This window comes from Megalobrama amblycephala, linkage group LG15 (genome assembly GCF_018812025.1).
Source record: "Megalobrama amblycephala isolate DHTTF-2021 linkage group LG15, ASM1881202v1, whole genome shotgun sequence".
Classification (NCBI taxonomy): Eukaryota; Metazoa; Chordata; class Actinopteri; order Cypriniformes; family Xenocyprididae; genus Megalobrama; species Megalobrama amblycephala.
Window position 1 is genome coordinate 6,349,278 of NC_063058.1, and position 18,841 is coordinate 6,368,118.

At 37.0% G+C, this 18,841-nt stretch overlaps 1 protein-coding gene across 2 annotated transcripts; it reads right to left on the reverse strand.

The window, feature by feature from the left end:
• Positions 1 to 14: 14 nt before the first annotated feature.
• On the reverse strand, positions 15 to 10,810 carry spi1a (Spi-1 proto-oncogene a). Of its 2 annotated transcripts, none has more exons than XM_048158325.1 (5): positions 10,516 to 10,810; positions 9,970 to 10,030; positions 9,682 to 9,854; positions 1,987 to 2,140; positions 15 to 1,590 (listed from the first exon to the last, which is right to left on the reverse strand). In XM_048158325.1, the coding sequence occupies exons 2-5, from the start codon at positions 9,980 to 9,982 to the stop codon at positions 1,274 to 1,276; spliced, it is 657 nt and encodes a 218-aa protein (XP_048014282.1). In that variant the 5' UTR covers positions 9,983 to 10,030; positions 10,516 to 10,810; the 3' UTR covers positions 15 to 1,273. The 2 variants fall into 2 exon arrangements, with proteins under 2 accessions (XP_048014282.1, XP_048014281.1); XM_048158324.1 differs by lacking the exon at positions 9,970 to 10,030 and adding an exon at positions 10,091 to 10,181 and having other exon boundaries at positions 10,516 to 10,809.
• Positions 10,811 to 18,841: the final 8,031 nt, after the last annotated feature.

Sequence of the window (18,841 nt, forward strand, 5' to 3'; positions counted from 1 at the left end):
AGACAGTACTATCATTTAAAGATTTCTCTGGTTTCTCTTTTGCTCTTGTTTTTCTGCCCACCATTTATTTCACTTTAAAAACAGAAACCAAATCCTTCAAGATAACAATTGCAACATGACTTGAGTGATGAAAATAACTTTGGAAATGCCCTAAAGAGCAAGGAAATCAACAAGTTCTGTGAATTAATTTGTTTTTGTATATGGGGGAATTCATATTATTCACTGCCCCGTGGGTGGCAGCATAGAGCAAAGTCACGAGATTAGACATTAATTTTTGTATTATTATTATTATTATTATTATTATTATTATTGGATTGTCAGAATAATTTTCAAATAGTTCAAATATTTTTTTCATGAAGTAATTCATAGTAGAAATAGTATTACCATGAACATCAAATGTTATACATCAATAATAGAATAGAAAAACTGACAATTTTGTACATGTATAAACAAATAATGTTCCATGCTTGTCACATGCTGTACTTATCAATGCATGTTTTTATGTAATTACACAGTAATAATGATATTAAGCATGTAATTAGTATGTAATTATACAAATAATGCTACTTAAATTGTTGTAGTCCCCTAGAATGTTTCCTACCTTTCACTGCAATAACAGTTCTGCTATAACAAATACTACAAGAAACCCAGTAGGAAGTAAATAAGCATTTTTTTTTTTCTCGGGGAGGGATGTTGTAGTTGACTTCCAGGTTCATTTATTTAGCAGTTTGACACCTTCACATAATAAAAGGAAAGATTTTTTAATAAGCATAATATAAGTTAAGGCTTTAGTTATTTGTATGAAAGCATTTGGGAGTCAACCTATATGAAACTGTCAAAATAGCTGAATACATAGAAATGTCCTACAGTATAACATGTTAAATCCATCTAAATGTCTTTAAACAGCATTTTTTTAAAAATTGTATTATTATTGTTGTTGTTGTGCCATTTTCATGACCATGTTAATTGAGAGACTACATGGAATCTCCCCCCCCCCCCCCCCCCCCCCAAATCCATTTGTCACATCACTGGTCTATTGCAATGTATAGCGAAATAATTGTGAAATCAAAAAGCTGATTTAAAGTGGTTAAAAATGTCAATGTCCATGTCAGCTACCCAAATATTACATATCCCTATATTACCTATAGGCTACATATTACGTATCCCTGAGATTACAATTTTACTGCAGAACAGTGACGTGAGAGAATTTGTGAAAAATGACATTGTAGGTAAGAGACACCAGATCTAAAGGAAACATTTTGTGTCCAGAGTGTCAGTGATGATACTGCCTCCTATCCATAGTCGTCCTCCTCATCACCTCACTGCTGAACTGGTATGTAAGTTTCTTCTTGACCTTTTTGACCTCTCCGGTCTTGCCGTAGTTGCGCAGGGCCCTGGCCATCTTCTGGTAGGTCATTCTCTTGCGGTTGCCCTTCTGTTGGCCCCAGCGGCTGGCAAGTGTCTCCTTGTGTTTAGAGGAGAACTGAAAGATGCCTCGCTCTCTGTCCACCCACCAGATGCAGTCCCGCATGTCTCCATCCTGCAGAAGGTCCAGGAGGAACTGATAGAGACGCACTTTCCTTTTGTTTCCTGTAGAAATTGACATCCATTTTAAAGTCTGCATGGCACACAATCCCATTGGCTTGCCACTTTTGATATGAATTTCTTTTCAAACTATTTTTAAAGGAGTATTGTGTTCAAGTACACTTTGAGATCTGTAGATAGCATTAGTGAACTGCTGTTAATTGCCATATAAACATGCTTACAATAATGCATTTACAATGGAGTTTATGGGGCAAGACATTTTGGAGGGTTTGAAACTTGATATTTTTGGTAATGTTCTTATATTAATTTATACTATAGAAATAATAGTGTAATGGTAGTATGCTACAGTGTTGTAGCTGAGACCAGAAGAGTCCATGACAAGACCAAGACCATGAAAATATGGGCTCGGCCTAGAGACCTTTTTTTTATTTTGAAGCTCACCTGATAGAGTGCTGGAGGTGCCCGGATGCCCATCATTGTCCTCCTCACCTTCTGACACCTCAAAGGGTGGACTGCGTCCCCCGGGGTCCTCCTCATCAGTACTGCAGTGGGGAAGGGGGGACCGTTGGTACAGCGCGTGGGGGACGTATGTATACTGTAAAAACATACCAACAATCATCAGTCTTACCTCCATATGAATGTTATTATGCTAACCTTGACACAGGAACTCACAAAACCAAAGCAATAAATGACCAACTCGAGAAAACTTTTAACAAAATGTAATTTAATTTTAATTAAAAAAAGAATGAACCTACACCTTTAAAATTAATCCTCTAAACATAGAAAAGTAAACCTGCACCCCTAAACCCTAACCCTCAGTGTGGCGTGAGCAGGTTGCAAGAAGAAATGAATGAGATTGTACGAATTTATATAAATTTGAAAACAATTTGCCAAATATTTCAAGTAAACTGAACTGTTTCATTGTTTTGAGTTGTATGAACTAATTTCTTTTAATTTACACTAACTTAAGTTTAACTGAAACTGGGCTGGGATTTCTATTTCCCAGCATGCTTTGCCCATGGCACTCGAAAGGGAGAGTAAATGCTAAAATTAAGTGTTATATAATGTTTTTTTTTTTGTGCAAGATTAATGGTAAGGGAAATTTAGTAGTGATTCATGTTTTATTATGCTAATTCAGAAGACTTTCTGTTAATGTGGGTTTTTGGAGAGTTACCATACTGGTGACAAGCAGTGCATTCTGCATGGTTTGAGAGCAAGTAAATTACATGTTTTAAGTTGCTGTACTCATTCAGTAAATGCTATACCATGCTATTGTTAACATGTTAGCAAATTAGCAAGTTGGCATTTCTGAATTTTCTTAGTAGGGTTTACAGTGAAGTTAATAACTCATTTGATTTGCTAAATCTTAACTAAAACTTTTATGTTAATTGCTATCGAAATGTACGAGTTAGCTAACTCAGTACTTCAAGTCAGGAGCAATTAACGTGCATGAGTAGTACAAACTCAAAATTTGATATAGTTATGCTTACTTAAAATTGGGAACATCGTAAATTGATTTAACTGATTACCTCAAATTTTTTGAGTTAGCCCAACTTATTCAGGTTTACAGTGTGTCAAGAGACTCATTTAATTGGATATTGGATAAAATAATATATATATATATATATATATATATATATATATATATATATATATATATATATAAAAGCAAAATGACTGACAATGCAAATGATCAAGCAATGTTTTCTGAAAAAGTTTATCAAACGTACATCCCCCCATACTTATTTTCAAGCAGAAAATGCTGGTTTAGCATGATCTTCTATTAGTGGTATCAAATACTTGGAAACCACAGAATTACTTTACATTGAAAGAGGAAGTACAAAAAGTCAGTGTCAACAGAAAGGGACACACAATGGTGTGGTCCCAGATTTAAAAATCAAGTGCACATCACGTTTTGCTTCCAAATCATCCCAGGGAGCCACAAAGTTTCATTTCTATCAGCAGAATCCAACAACACAAACACATTTAGTGTATTAGTAAACTTTTTAAATGGTCTGTTTATTATTTAGTTATATTTGCAGGGGTGTATCTAAAATAAATGCTTACACTTATTTTAATCTAATTTAAAGGGTTAGTTCACCCAAAAATGAAAATTTTGTCATTAATTACTCACCCTTATGTCGTTCCACACCCGTAAGACCTTCGTTCATCTTCGGAACACAAATTAAGATATTTTTGATAAAATCCGATAGCTTAGTGAGGCCTGCATCAGCAGCATTAACACTATTCAACCACTGTATTTTAAAGCGACGAGAATACTTTGTGTGCCAAAAATAACAAAATAGTGACTTTATTCCACAATATCTAGTGATGGGCGATTTCAAAACACTGCTTCATGAAGCTTTGAAGCTTTATGAATCTTTTGTTTCAAATCAGTGGTTCAGAGCGCCAAAATCCCATGATTTCAGTAAACAAGGTTTCGTCATAAGTGTTTTCAAACTTCAATAGTTCACGTGACTCTGGCAGTTTGATACGCGCTCCGAACCACTGATTCAAAACAAATGATCGAAGCTTCATATAACTGAGAGTACAAAGATGTGGATTTAATATTAATTCTGTGTACTGCTGGCACTGCATGAGCAACTGCCATTTAAATGAGTGGCAATGCTGATAGCTTTCTCCTAGTATTATAGACCAATAGAGAGTGCTGCAGAGATGACGTCAAATCCCGGAAGACTAATTCGCCACTGGTTTCTTTGAGATTTTCCCATGGGGTTTTATAATGAGGTTTTTCAATTTATGAGTAAAATAAAGCATGTGGTAAACATAACTTGATTTTGTTCGTTTTGTTCTTCAATGAAAATGCACACACTTAACACCCCAAACTCTCTTATCTAGTTACTGAAACATAACGTTTTCCAAAATAAACATAACTGCTTCAAAAATTTGTGTTTTCGGTATTGGTGTGTGTAATTTATGTTGTACAAAACATCAAAGTATCATCAAGATATGTTTACCACAGGCTTTATTTTACTCATAAATAAAAAAAACCCATTATAAAACCCCATAGGAAAATCTCGAAGGAACCAGGGTTGAATTATTCTTCTGGGTTTTGACATCATCCCTGCACCACTCTATTCAGGCCAGGTTGATAATGATCAGTTACGAGACAAGTGAGAACCAAAGATGTTAACATCAAATCTGGCACAACAAAAGACATATTTGAATCAAACATGAGTGCAAATGAGATTTGAGAGCTTCAGCAGAAAAGAGGATTTTTTAATGAATAATCACTTTAGGGTGTTTTTTATTTTCAAACCAGTCAAGCACAAACCCCAACCCACAGCCGATTTCATTGGTCAACTCAATCATGCAGTTGGCCATCAAGAAAAGTTCAGACTTCATGGATTCAGTTCAGGGTTCAGAAACTTTTACTTTTACAATAAATGCATTACAATATTGTGTTACTACCTAAAAAAAGTATGCAATTATGGAAAGTAATGCATTACGTTACTTATGCGTTACTTTTGTGTTGCTTTTTCTCATCTGGACTGGGCTTGCTAGTTTGTTTGTTTTTTTAATAAAAAAAAAGTTCTATTTTTGGCAAATATAAAGGCCCTTTCACACTGTAAGTAAAATGAATAAACCTCAGGCTGAAGGAAATGTACATTCACACCACAGTAGAGGTCGCAGCTCAGACAAAGTTCATCACTCTTCAACAATAAAAAAAAACAAAAAAAAACACAAATGTGTTGTTCATCTAAAGTAATTTTTGCTTATTATTATGTTTGAATTGGATCATTGACGGTCAGCAGCAAAGACATTGGTTAGAGGCCGATTAAAAACAAAGGTGTAGCTTGATGACGCCAAGTTTGAAAATGGAATCTTGGGACATGTGGTCTGCACCTCACTTCTGGTGGAAAAGAATTGGGATAGGACTCGGGAAGAAATCATGTTCATGGATGCGATTATTAATGTCACTGTTGTATAAAGCACAGCAGGACTGAGTGTTGTGGGAACTAAACGAGGCCGCTGGAGAGATTGCACAACACACGCCGTGAGCAGCGGAACTTTTATTATGCCACAGTCGTCGACGCTGCTTCTGCTTTTCTGGTCAAGCGTATGAGGTAACACAACTCTGTTTATCATATTAGATACATTTGAGTGTGTTGAAAATGTTATAACGTTACTCTGTGGCTGTTATGAGACACTGTTACACACTGCAGTAAGATAGATCGATTTTAGAATATCATATTAAATGCTGGATGGCTTGTGTTGATAAATGGCATGCAATTAATTTTAAAACGTATTGTATGATGGAGAAAATGCTGTGTTACTGTTACTAAAAATAAAGCTGCATCTGATTATGCTATGTTAGCTACTTCACAAAATAGTGTTTTTCTATGAGGCATGGTAAAGCATGGTGCTCGCAGAAAATCAAGAAAATTAGATTTAAATAATAAGAGTAAATGTGTTGAGCTATATAACAATAATTCGTTTTATGTCCATAAATATATCAAAACTGTTGTTCCCTTGTCTATTAAAACATGTAATATATTAAAGCGTCTTTGGTGTTTCCATGGTTTCTACAAAATAAAACTGTAAACTGAGGGTAATGTGGGTATGTCCCGGAGCGTTGGTTAAAATTGCAATTTTCTCACGATTTACAAATAGTTGCAAACATTTGGGATATTGTAAGTACTCAAATGAGCAAAATATATAACACTAGCCTAGTGGTTTTTGGATATTTTACTGCAAAATTCTTACATATTGCACCTTTAATAAAGTGAGATTAAATGCATAAAGTACATTTGCGTAATTTAACTTATTTAAGTAGTGCAGGTTTGTGTAATATTCTGAGTTTGCATTTCACTGTTTTTATTCATTTTGAGGAATACTGAATCTATTTTGTTTATGTGAGATATGTAAATGCCTGTTCACATTTAGTCTAGAACAGTGGTTTTCAGCCTGTGGGCCTGCGAGATAACATAAGATTAATTTAAATATATTAATATAATTCATTAATTGTATTATTAATACGTTAAATAAAAAATACATTTAAAACAAAGCACCTCCTCTGTTGTAGGTACTCTGTGATTGTTTCGGATCAGCCCAAGCCGTTTCTCATCGTGCTGCTGTGAAATACAGGCTCAAAACGCCCAACTGCTTCATGAACCCTTACGCAAACTGCATCTCTCAGTTGGATAAAGAAAACCAGTGTCGCTAAAAAAAGTTTTGATGGATGACGATTAATGAATCTAAAGAAGATTACAGTGACACACAGGAGTCGTACATTAGGCATGCGCGAGTTCATTATTATTGATGCGCAAACAAACTGTGCATGTGCACTCTCGGCTCATTGATCACTGTAACATCATATTTCTGCATGAACACAGTTCAATATATTTGCGTAGCTGTCAAAATGAATGTACTGTGTGTTTTATATAACGGATGCTCACCAAAGAAGCGTGTTTTGGAGAAGTTTGAGAGGATCAGTGGTTTTTATGTACACATAAAGCATCAGACGCTCCAAACATAGACATGGTTGCTTGTTCTGACAGAGGAACTGTTCAATGATGACATCAACCCGCCTTCAGATCGCTGAGTTATTAAAAATAATAACATGTGAAAAGTAATAAAACTAGAGTTCAGATGTTTTTGTGCTAGTTACTTGGAAAAAAGTAATCTGATTACGTAACTCACATTACTTGTAATGCATTACCCCCGACACTGCTGCTGCTACACTGGATCCGGTGCAACACGACAAGACGGCAACAGTGAACTCATGCCTTGTTCTATTTCTGATGTACTACATGCTCTTGTGCTACTTCTGACAACAGGACAAATGGTTTTGGAAGTTCCGTTTTGATATGTTCAGTGTAGACAGCCTCAAGCTAATTCAAGGTAGCACCATATTTAAGTTTTGACAGGAATGTAAATGATGCTGAGAGGAACAGAAGTACAATACTTTCAATGGATTGTACTGTTGTTTAACAACATACATTGTTCAGCTGACGAAACATCTCACCCCCCTAACCTACCCCCGAGACAAAAACTCCATAAGAAAATTTTGTGAGTTGTGAAAATGATGTGATCTAGGACCTTTATGCAGTGCTAAAGACTGTACGTCTGTCCCTCACATCCTTGTTTTCATCCACATTAAATTCAAGATGGCGTCTTACCTTAGTAAGGTTTATTGCAGGGATACGCAGCAATGGATGCAGCCAGCTTAGACATGATGTTAGAGTTAGGGGTTAGTATTTGTTTCGCCATTATGTAGGCAGTCATCATTGTGATTGACAGCACTAATAAAATCTGTAAAGGGATAGTTCACCCAAAAATGAAAATTTGATGTTTATCTGCTTACCCCCAGCGCATCCAAGATGTAGGTGACTTTGTTTCTTCAGTAGAACACAAATGATGATTTTTAACTGCAACCGTTGCCGTCTGTCAGTCAAATAATGCTAGTGGATGGGAATTTCTACTATAAGAGTAAATAAAACTTGCATAGACAAGTCCAAATTAAACCCTGCGGGTCGTGACGACACATTGATGTCCTAAGACACGAAACGATCGGTTTGTGTGATAAACCGAACAGTATTTATATAATTTTTTAACTCTAATACACCACTATGTCCAACCTGCGTTCAGCACTCGTTAGTAAGGTCTGATGGCGCTTTGACAGCGGCAGTGATGTCTCGCTCTCATTGAAGTATATGCACAAGACATCACTGCCGCTGTCAGAGACATCACTAAGTGAATGCTGAACGCGGTTGGACATAGTGGTGTATTAGAGTTAAAAAATGATATAAATACTGTTCAGTTTATCGCACAAACCAATCGTTTCGTGTCTTAGGACATCAATGTGTCGTCACAAGCCGCAGGGTTTAATTTGGACTTGTCTATGCAAGTTTTATTTACTCTTATAGTAGTTCCCATCCACTAGCATTATTTGACTAACAGACGGCAACGTTTGGAGTTTAAAAATCATCATTTGTGTTCTACTGAAGAAACAAAATCACCTACATCTTGGATGCGCTGGGGGTAAGCTGATAAACATCAAATTTTCATTTTTGGGTGAACTATCCCTTTAAAATCGGCTGTGGGGTGGGTTTGTGTCTAACTGGTTTAGGACAAATCATGCGCATGATCTCAAAAAACAGCAGAAGCTAAATTGTATGGATTAGCCTGATTTTATTGTGTGTTTTTGTCATTTTTGGAGCTTGGCAGTGCCAGTCTTTAATTCACTTTTACTTTATGGAAAACAGCAGCTCGGATATTGTGCTCCATTTATACTTGCATATAGAGAACAAGGACAATTTGTGTTTTTGTCATTTTTGGAGCTTGACAGCACCAGTCCTTAATTCACTTTTGTTTTATGGAGAAGAGCAGCTTGGATATTGTGCTAAATATCTCAATTTACTTACACTTACATAGAGAGAACAAGGACAATCTGATAGGGTTTAGGGTGAGTAAATACTGAACAAGTTTTTACTTTACATTCTTACTTGCTGCAATATTGTTGCTTACATGCTGGTGAGCTGATCTTGGTCAGAAATTTACATTCAAATGGCTTATGTTACTAAACCAAATTCAAAACTCCTAGTTTGCATTAAATTCAGAGGCTGTCATTAGTTGAGGTTTGACTGTGATTGTGTTTAATGTGTGTGTGTGTGTGTAGTGTGTGTGTAATTGTGTAGCAGCAACAGTCTTTAGTCAGGAAAAGACAGTGTTGAGCAATCAGTCTGTCTTCTCCACTCACATCCTGCCCATCTCTCTTTCTTTTCCTTTATGATTTCTTTCTCTTAGACCCTTTCTCTGATTACAGTACACTATTGGCTACTAAATTAATAATAATAGCTGAATATTCTCATTCAAAGGCATTTTTTTTTATTGCAGACTAAAAGCAAAAGTGAAATAGCCACATCTCCAATGTCTTTCTTATTTGGCTGAATAGAATATTTTACTGCATTTTGTACTGTTAAGAGGCTACAGTTAATGGTGCCAATGTACTAAAATCTGTATTTAACTAGCAACAAAGAAGGCTTCATATATGTAAACAGAACCATTTCAGTACATAAGTTAAAAAGAAATGATTAAATAAATGTAAGAGATTTTATACCGTTATGAAGAATTAAAGAATTAACAGAATTAACAGTAAAAGTTCCAACTAACCTGTGGAGGAATCACAGGTAGAAGTGTTCCCATCCCTGTATCTACAGATGGATGGAAGGACTCCACATCTCCATAGCGGTATGTGGTGGGATGAAGCTCAGTGAAATGGTTTCCTTGAGGCGGCTCAAATTCACTGTGATGAGCATGAACACTTGCGTAGTCCCATCCACTTTCTTCCATGAGAAACAGCAAGGGAGAACAAAATTGAGCTCAAAGTCTGTTTCTTTTAATTTTTTTTCTGCTGTTAAATTACTTTTTTTTTTATTACAGTATCAGAAACCAACAGACCAGTTCCGGACATTTAGAACCTCAGACCGAGAATCAGTGGGAAATGACGTGAATCATCACACTATGAAATAACAAGAATCAAATATATATTAAGGAACTGAAATGATTTTTTAAAACTCACCAGGATGAGTCTCAGGGTCAGTACTGAGATATGGGTAGAAGTCATATATCGGCCGAGCATCATGGTCATACGGAATTATTTCTTCAGACAACTGAAAAAAATTCAATTGTTTTTCTTTCGCTTTGTTTTTTTACCTTTTTAAATTTTTATAAAATTTAACTTAATTTTTATAAAATTAAGTTAAATTTAGTTAAAAATGTGCAAAATGTTGTGTTAGTAACTCAATAAATTCTATTTCTATAATTATACTATGGAAAACTTAACTTACTAAAAAAAAAAAAAACACTACAAAATTATACTTTCCACAACAACAACAACAAAAAAAACAACGATTAAATTATCCTTTAAAAATGTTTTTTTTTTTTTTAGTGTCGCCTGGAAATATTTAAATTGGAAAGAGAAAGGAGACAATCTCATATACTTACAGGAGAAATAACACAGCTTTCCATTCTGTAATGCAACATGAAGCCCTTCAATCATATAACTTCTTCTGTGGTGTCTATCTCACAGTTTCACACTTATTTACAGAATATTGCATAACGTGGAAATTACTTCACAAGAGCGCTGTACTGTGGTATCTTTTTTCAAATGGGCAAATCTTGTTTTTAAAATCTTCTGCCTTCAGCTTCACTGTCCTGGTGTGAAAAAGACTAAATTTCCTGTATCGCCCATGAGCGATTAACCTGACTTTACTGAAAGATCTGGCCTCTGATAGGTCAAATGTGGTGATGACTCGTGATTTTTCATTTGTGACACTGTCAAGGGTTATCGACCAATCATGATACAGTTGATGGGATGGCCTTATGTGCATCTCCACCATCTCTTAGATGATTAATTTGTGTTTTAATTATTATCTGTTATTAGAAGAGTTCACACATGATAAATTTGACCAAAAATGTTAATTTTAGAGATTATTGAATGAAATGTATGCACACACAGGTAGGCCTTCATTAAACTGCATTATTATTATTAAAAACTATTTTTCGTTGCTTCAGGTTTATTTATTTTTTAAAGATCTTACTCATGGATTCTATTGAACAGTTTTGCACCATTGTACTAATACAGTACATTGAGTTTGTAATTGTATCTAATGGAAAGCCCTCTGTTTTTGTGTATGTTGTTCGTGTAAATAGGCAATGTTGTTGTGGCTTTGAGTCAGTCAATCAGAGGGAAATTTTTACATGTGCTATTGTCTGAGAATCATAAACTTCAGCGTTTGGCCAAAGTGAAGTTCCGAGAGAACTTTGTTCCCTTTTTAATCAAAGCATTGTACTGTTATCGCATATTTTGAGGAAGCAACTACTATTGCAGCAAAGACAAATGCATTATTCTAATGTTTGACTTGGATTTTCATATGCTAAACTGGATTGACACAAGGTGTTTCAGGCATTGTTTTGAAAGTGGAAAATGAGACAAAAGTTGATCATGTTTTTTTTGTGGTTTTTTTTTGTTTTGTTTTTTTGCATTGTAAGAGCCAAACAAAAATCTATCTATCTATCTATCTATCTATCTATCTATCTATCTATCTATCTATCTATCTATCTATCTATCTATCTATCTATCTATCTATCTATCTATCTATCTATCTATCTATCTATCTATCTATCTATCTATCTATCTATCTATCTATCTATCTATCTATCTATCACAGAAAACTTTCAGTATTTTCACACTTTTTAAAAAACATAATTTAGGTCACATAACAGAATTATAAGCTGTTTTCCTGTTGGGGACCAAAAAAATGACCCCACAAGAACAAGGATTTCGGATATTATCCCCACATCCCACATCTATGTGGGGACATTTTGTCTCCATAACAGGGTATACCTGAACAACAAACACGCGCAAACACACACGCGCGCACACGCACACACGCACACACGCACACACACACACACACACACACACACACACACACACACACACACACACACACACACACACACACACACACACACACACACACAATGTAAATGGGGAAGTTTAGAGCTTTCACATTCACTTCCCTAAATGTGAATGTGAGAGACTTTTATGGACACTTGTGTAATGTCATCTCTTTTCTGGAGTTGAGTACTCTGCAAGTATTTTATTTTTGGATTAAAAAAAAAAAAACTGACCTTAATGGAAGATTCAAATGTTCTTTTTTATAACAATATAATGAATGAGCTTGGATTCTTATTTTGTATTGAGTTATATGAAATAGTATTTTGAAATGGCTAGTTTTTAACTAGATGACCAGTACATTGTGACTCCTGCACAGTGGGAACCCAAGGGTTTTTGTCTGTGTGCTCTCATGTTTTCCCAATAGTGCATTGCAGGGTATTTTTTAGGCACCACAGGAAGTCCGTTACATCTACACACACACGCACACTCTCTCTCACAGTCACTGTCTCTATTGCACAACAGCTCTGAAGAGCTCTATAACTGTCTTGTTGTAGAACAGAGGACAATAGCCACAACACCGCAACTGTATATTGTTATATTGTTAACAGTGATCACTCAGAAAAGACTTTCTTTATAATTAAGATATTAGATATGCAGGTCACACTTTATTTTAGGTGTCTTTAACTACTTATTAACTACTTGCATCAACAAATGAGTACTTGTGTTCAAGTTGTATTGGGATTGGTAAGGTTAGGGACAGGTTTGGTGGTATAGGTAGGTTTAAGTGTGGGTTAAGGTGTAGGGGATGGTCAACAGTGTACATATAGATGTAATTAAAGAAATTAATTACATCTGTAATTACATTCAGGTATTTCTTAAATACAAGTACAATGTAAAAACATATAAGTGCATTGTATCAAATGATTAATTTAAATGCTAGTACATAGATATCTAATATAAAGAGTGACAGATACATAAGATAAAATTGCTACTATTATAGTTACTGTTATAGTTATGTTATTAATCAAGCATAAAACAATAGATCATTTACACATCAAATGTCTATATCTATCCCCACTTAAAACTGTGATTTTGGTCTGTGCCACATCAGAGGACTTGACTTTCTCAATTGTATTCAATAACTAAAATCATAATTAAAATTGTAGCTTTGATATAATCTTGTTAGATTAGTATTGGATCAACTGTAGTAAAAACAATGTAATTCACAAATTAAAAAATTGATTTTAATTACCTAAAATGCAATATTTAGTTGCTACCTATATTATAGAAAATGGAACACACCACATTCAGGTTTCAAAATTAAATAGTTTGATTTAGAGGATATTTTCAACCCTCTTACTTGCAAACCTCCATTCTGGAGAAGTTATAATATACAGAAGAATATATATATATTAATATTTGCCTATTGAATTTGTGTATAATTTTTATACAAAATTTTTATACAAATAAGAATCTTATACGTCCCAAATTTTGGTAGCAGGGTTGAAAAAAATTGCAAATATTTAATTTGACCTCCTGAGGTTGACAATCAATATTCTTTGTTCAGAAGTAACCATTACTGACCTTTTGTTGAAAAGGGAAACAAATATCTTCATTTTTTAGCTTTATGTTGTAACTTATTTGTGGAAAGTGCCTTGTGTAACAAACATAAAAACAGTTTTCCTTGTTCAGTCTCTATAATGAAGATACCAAACACCTAATACACACACATCATGGGCAAGGGCATGATGAGTGAGTCATACGGGATGACCGTAACAAAGGCAGTGAAGATGAATGACAGCTGGTTGTCTTGGTCTTTATCTCTGTGAACAAACTTCCTGTAGGTTACAGCCACTACAGCCATGATAACCACACTGCACTCTGACTAGCCACACGTTTGAGCAGGTTTTCTCGCTTTCTCTTGTCTTCAGGTCTTTCGCAAAAACACAAGATCACTGTTCATATACTGGAAATCATGTACGGTTCTTAGTAATTGTACAGTAGTGCCGGAAACACCTGTAAAACAAAATCAACACCTACATTTAAAAAAAAAAAAAAAAAAATGTTAAGGGTTCATGTGGATTTTTTTTTCTTTTCATTTTTCAGCATGATGTCATAGGAGAACATTGTAAAGTTCCACATTGAACTTTTTATTTCCTAGTACTTCAGAAAATGATCTATGTACCGATTCACTATATCATTTTATTTGTGCAAATGAGCTGTCTGACTTAACACAGGTATGATGTGCCACAAGGCTCAGTCTTGGGCCCTTTCTTGTTCTCCCTATTGGTGATATTATTAGGCAGCATGGCATTAATTTCCATAATTAACAGACAGCTTTACATATCCCCCAGATAAAATTACAGATTGCATTAAGGAGATTAAAGACGAAATATTAAGTACAGTAAGTTCCAGAACCAAACAATTAAATTATAATCATAATGATAATAGTATTTGTCTAGATGACTTTTCGTAATTAGATAGCTATATCTCTAGAACAACAGTTTCCACCTCAGAAATGTTGCTTAGAAATGTTACTGTAACATTTATGTTTAGTTTCACTGTCTTGTTTAGTTTCTTTGTCATCGTTTTCATTGTCATTGTTTGAGTTCTTCATTAGTTGTCATGGTTATTTATTAGTTACATACCTGTTTCCTGTTCGGTTGATTATCATCATAAGTGTATATAAGACCTCAGTTTCTTCAGTTCCTGCTCTCGTGTTAATGTTATGTTGGTCTTTGTGTTTATTAAAAGACTATTTCTCATTCATTCTGCATCACACAGCTCTTTAGTGGATTTAATACACGCAACCCCTGACAGAACACACCACCTAAAGACAAGATTAAGAGGATCACATAAGGGACTTTTTCGACCTGTCACGCATAACCCACTATCCCGACACTCACTGTGTGTTTTCTACCACACCGGGCTTAGCGAGCGGTCAAAGGCACACCTGCCTGTGTAGGTCCTCAAGGGAGCTTTGCCAAATATGTGGAGTGGGTGCTGGTTCAGTGTGGATCTTCGTTCACAATCTGCCCTGTTGAAGAGGACAATTCCAGCCCCACTCCAGACCCAGAGCCCACCCAGCCATCAGCTATGCCTGCACTGGAGCAAAAGCCAGAGCCCACAGCAGACTCAGAGCCTGAGCCCATCACGAATTCTGAGCCAGAGTGATTGGAGAGTATAAAGGAATTGAGGGAATAAACTGGAGCCCTGCCTGCACTCCAGAGGCTGAGGTGCGTAAACCAAGCTGAAGCTCGACAAAATTGATGTTTGATGAGCTGGATGATGTGCTTGTTGGTCTTCAGTTACCGCTGGTTCAATCCAGTTCTAGGCTGTCTCAGTCATCACTGGATAAGTTCCAGTTCCAAGTCATCTCATTCATTGCTGGATAGGTCCAGTTCCACGTCGTCTCAGTCATCGCTGGCATAAGTTCCAAGTATTCACTGGTTAAGCCCAGCTCCAAGTTGTCTCCAACGTCCAGCACCAAGTCTCCTTCATCGCCATTGCCTCTGCTAGCTCCTACACGTCTATTGTGATCTCAGAAATATGGCCAGTTGATTATAGCTAGAATATCAGGCAGTAGATCCTTTTCCTATTTGGCACCTAAACTTTGGAACAGTCTTCCTAGCATTGTTTAGGAAGCAGACACACTCTGTCTGTTTAAATCTAGACTAAAAACCCATCTCTTTAACCTGGCATACACATAACACAAATTATCAATTTATATTTTCACATCCATTAAAGGATTGTTAGGCTGCATAAATTAGGTCAGCCGGAACCGGGAACACTTCCTATTACACCCAATGTACTCGTTACATCCCGAGGATTACCATAGTCAGCCAAATCCTGACCGTATCCAGATCACATAGAAGACCTGCGCCTAGACATGACCTTGATGCATCCCTGAAGTATCAGCAGAGATTGTGTCAACTATCCCCTGTGAAGGCCTCACACGACACGACAGCCAGTGGCACAGATCCCCAACAAAACCATTTCCATACCGGCGTGATGAATCCGATCTTCAACCTGATGGAACTGATTATTTATTATTTTCCAGATAACACTGTAAAGCTGCTTTGACACAATCTGCATTGTAAAAAGTGCTATATAAATAAAGGTGACTGACTGATTAACTGGCCACCAAGTGAGCCTCTTTCATTGCGAATGGTCCAGCCGAGCCTTTTTCTTCCTCCTCCTCTGCCAAAGCCATCCAGTTCCTTCATCCTCTTCTTCATTGCCCTTCAGCACTTTGGCTCATCCAGTGGTTCTGCCCTGTTGTACGGTATCTGCCTTCCCAGTCATCAGCTCCACCTTGGCCTGAGGATCCCTTAGCTCCACGTCAAGCCTCCAAGGCCTGAAATCCACTGACTCATCGGCTCCACCAAAGAGTCAATGCTCCCTGAGCTGCACCATGGACTGTCATCCCTCAGGCTCTGGTGGGCTCCTTGTCCCTCTGGCTTCACCTTGGTCCATCGTCATTCTGGCTCTGCCTTGAAGTTTCGAGTCAGCAGCTGTGCCTTGACCCTCCACCCCTTTGTGTTCCTCCATTGTACTCACTCCCACCATCTCCACCCTGGTCTGCCACGGCTCCACCTGGGTCATGCCTGCCTGCAGCTCCACCGTGGTCATCCAGGCCTACAACTTCGCCTTGGCTCTGCGGCTCCACCTGGGTCTCTACGACCAACGGCTACACCTCAGTCGGTCATCTGCTTGGTTCCACCCAGCCTCTCCACAAAGGCTCCACCATGGCTCCTCCCTACATCTGCTCCACCATGGACTTTCATGTCTCTGCTCTGGGTCATCCCCCTGCTCTTCCCATCTCTGCTCTGGTTCCTCCTGTCTTCATCCTGGCTCCTCCCACAATAATCTCTTACCTGGTCGTCGTCTCCTTGGTGTCTTCCAGTACCTGCCCCTCATCTTCCTCCAGAGCCCCCTCCCTCCCTCCATCCTCAGCTTGGACTATGATTTGATTAACTTATTATTTACAGATCTTTTCCATTGATTATCACCTGCTCCCTGTTCCGTTGATTATCATCGTCATTGTATAAGCCCTCAGTATCTTCAGTTCATGGTCTTGTGTTAACATTACATTGCTATATGTATGCTGTCATACTTTGTGCTTATTACAGTTTTTCTCGATTGCTTAAACACATTTCTTGAAACTATGCCTCATATTCTCAAAACAGTAAACACAAATCCATAATGGTCTCACCCAATTCCCCAAACATCCTATTTTTAGGTCAAAATGAAGCTCTACACTCAAAACCATTCACTCTTGCTGAAAAACCAAACTTTGCCCTCAGACATCACACACAAGCCCTCAAAAACACACACACTACAACATAGTCTTACACACTGGTGAGATAAATTCTAAACAATACTACAAAAACAAAAAAACAGTTGTGTAGCTTGTGTTTCTCTCCCTCAAGGATCTTTTCACATGATGAACACATGTGTATACATTTGGACATTTTTTATTCCTTAATGTACTGTACAGTACAATACACCAAAGAACAACAAAAAATATTCTGCCCCAGCATCACATCTTTGGTCTGGGACAGGCCAGAGAATCTTGTCAACATCACAGGCTGTAACTGGCCCTATCCAGGCAGCGGGGGTAAAATCCTCTTGCATGCCTGATCCACCCCTGGCATACATCAGCTGAAATGTCTAGTCAGGCTTCTTCCATTCCAACGTCTCTGTGTCCTACAAAAATAGAAGTACTGATTACTCTAACTGCAACACATCCTTTTTACAAAATGGAAGCAGACAGAAACTTTATCTGTACGTAAGGCAATTTGATGCATGTGTTGTAACAGAGTACAGCACTCAAAAGTTACAGTAGAGTACACTGAGGTACACCTACCTGTTTTCCTCCCTGAAGGTTCTTATGATTGAGGCGAGGGTGAAGCAACTTAAGTTTGGCTGAACTCATTGCCCAGCCTCCCCCATAGTCATACCATGGACAAGGACGTGGTCAAATAGTGGCACGAATTTCATCTGAGACTCCTTGTCTCCTTGCCCCTCATCCTCATCCTTGTCCTCCTCCTCTTTCTCTTCCTCCACTCCTTACTGCTCGTGCTCCTCCTCCTCCTCCTCTGTCCTCGACCTTTTCATTCACAACTCTCTGGATCCATTGTTCCACAACTGAATGAACTGACTCCGGCTCTTTTATCTATCTATTGAAGGTTCTGATTGTTGTGTGATAAATTTTGACACTTTGATAAGTGTTTCTACATGGGTAACCATGTGCTAATTGAGCTCAAGCTACGCTGACTTGAGTGAACAATATTGAACGCTAGTGCTTTCTAAATGACAACATGGTCTAGGCAATGAGACATTAAGGAATTTGTATGTAGAGTTTTGCAGTGACAGTTCAACAAATCTGATTCATGTGTCAAAACAGGTGAATAGTGTTTATAGTTTAGGGAAATGGGTGTGCTTTTTGATAAATGGTGTTATGGTTTTGAAATTTTAGTTCAAAAGTCTGGTTATAGTGTTTAAGCAATCAAGAAAAACTGTAAAAGACAATTTTCTCATTCATTCTACATCATACAACTCTTTGGTCGATTTAATACATGCAACCTCTGACACTTACAGGACATTCTCTTATTATTATACTGAAAAAGTAGTCAATCTATTCATAATTAGACCTGATTATCACAATGTACTTTTGGGTGCATTCCAATCATCTTTCCACTGTTTACTTGTCCGTTTCTTTAGCATTTTTTCTTACATATAAATCCTGTAACGATCTAGCTCATCAATATCTTAGATAACTTCTCTTCCTACTATCCCTCCCCCTGCCCCAGAGGTTGAAAATGAACAAGAGAGAATAGAGTTTATCTTGTTGAAATGTTTCTT

What these genes read in the sequence shown, in the direction of transcription:
- spi1a (XM_048158324.1), bottom strand. Translation starts at nt 10,554, where the DNA reads ATGTTGCATTACAGAATGGAAAGCTGTGTTATTTCTCCT. An exon ending in TACCTGTGATTCCTCCACAG is followed by an intron (nt 2,141 to 9,681) that starts GTTAGTTGGAAC and finishes ATGTTTTTACAG; the next exon opens with TATACATACGTCCCCCACGC. An exon ending in CACCTCCAGCACTCTATCAG is followed by an intron (nt 1,591 to 1,986) that starts GTGAGCTTCAAA and finishes CAATTTCTACAG; the next exon opens with GAAACAAAAGGAAAGTGCGT.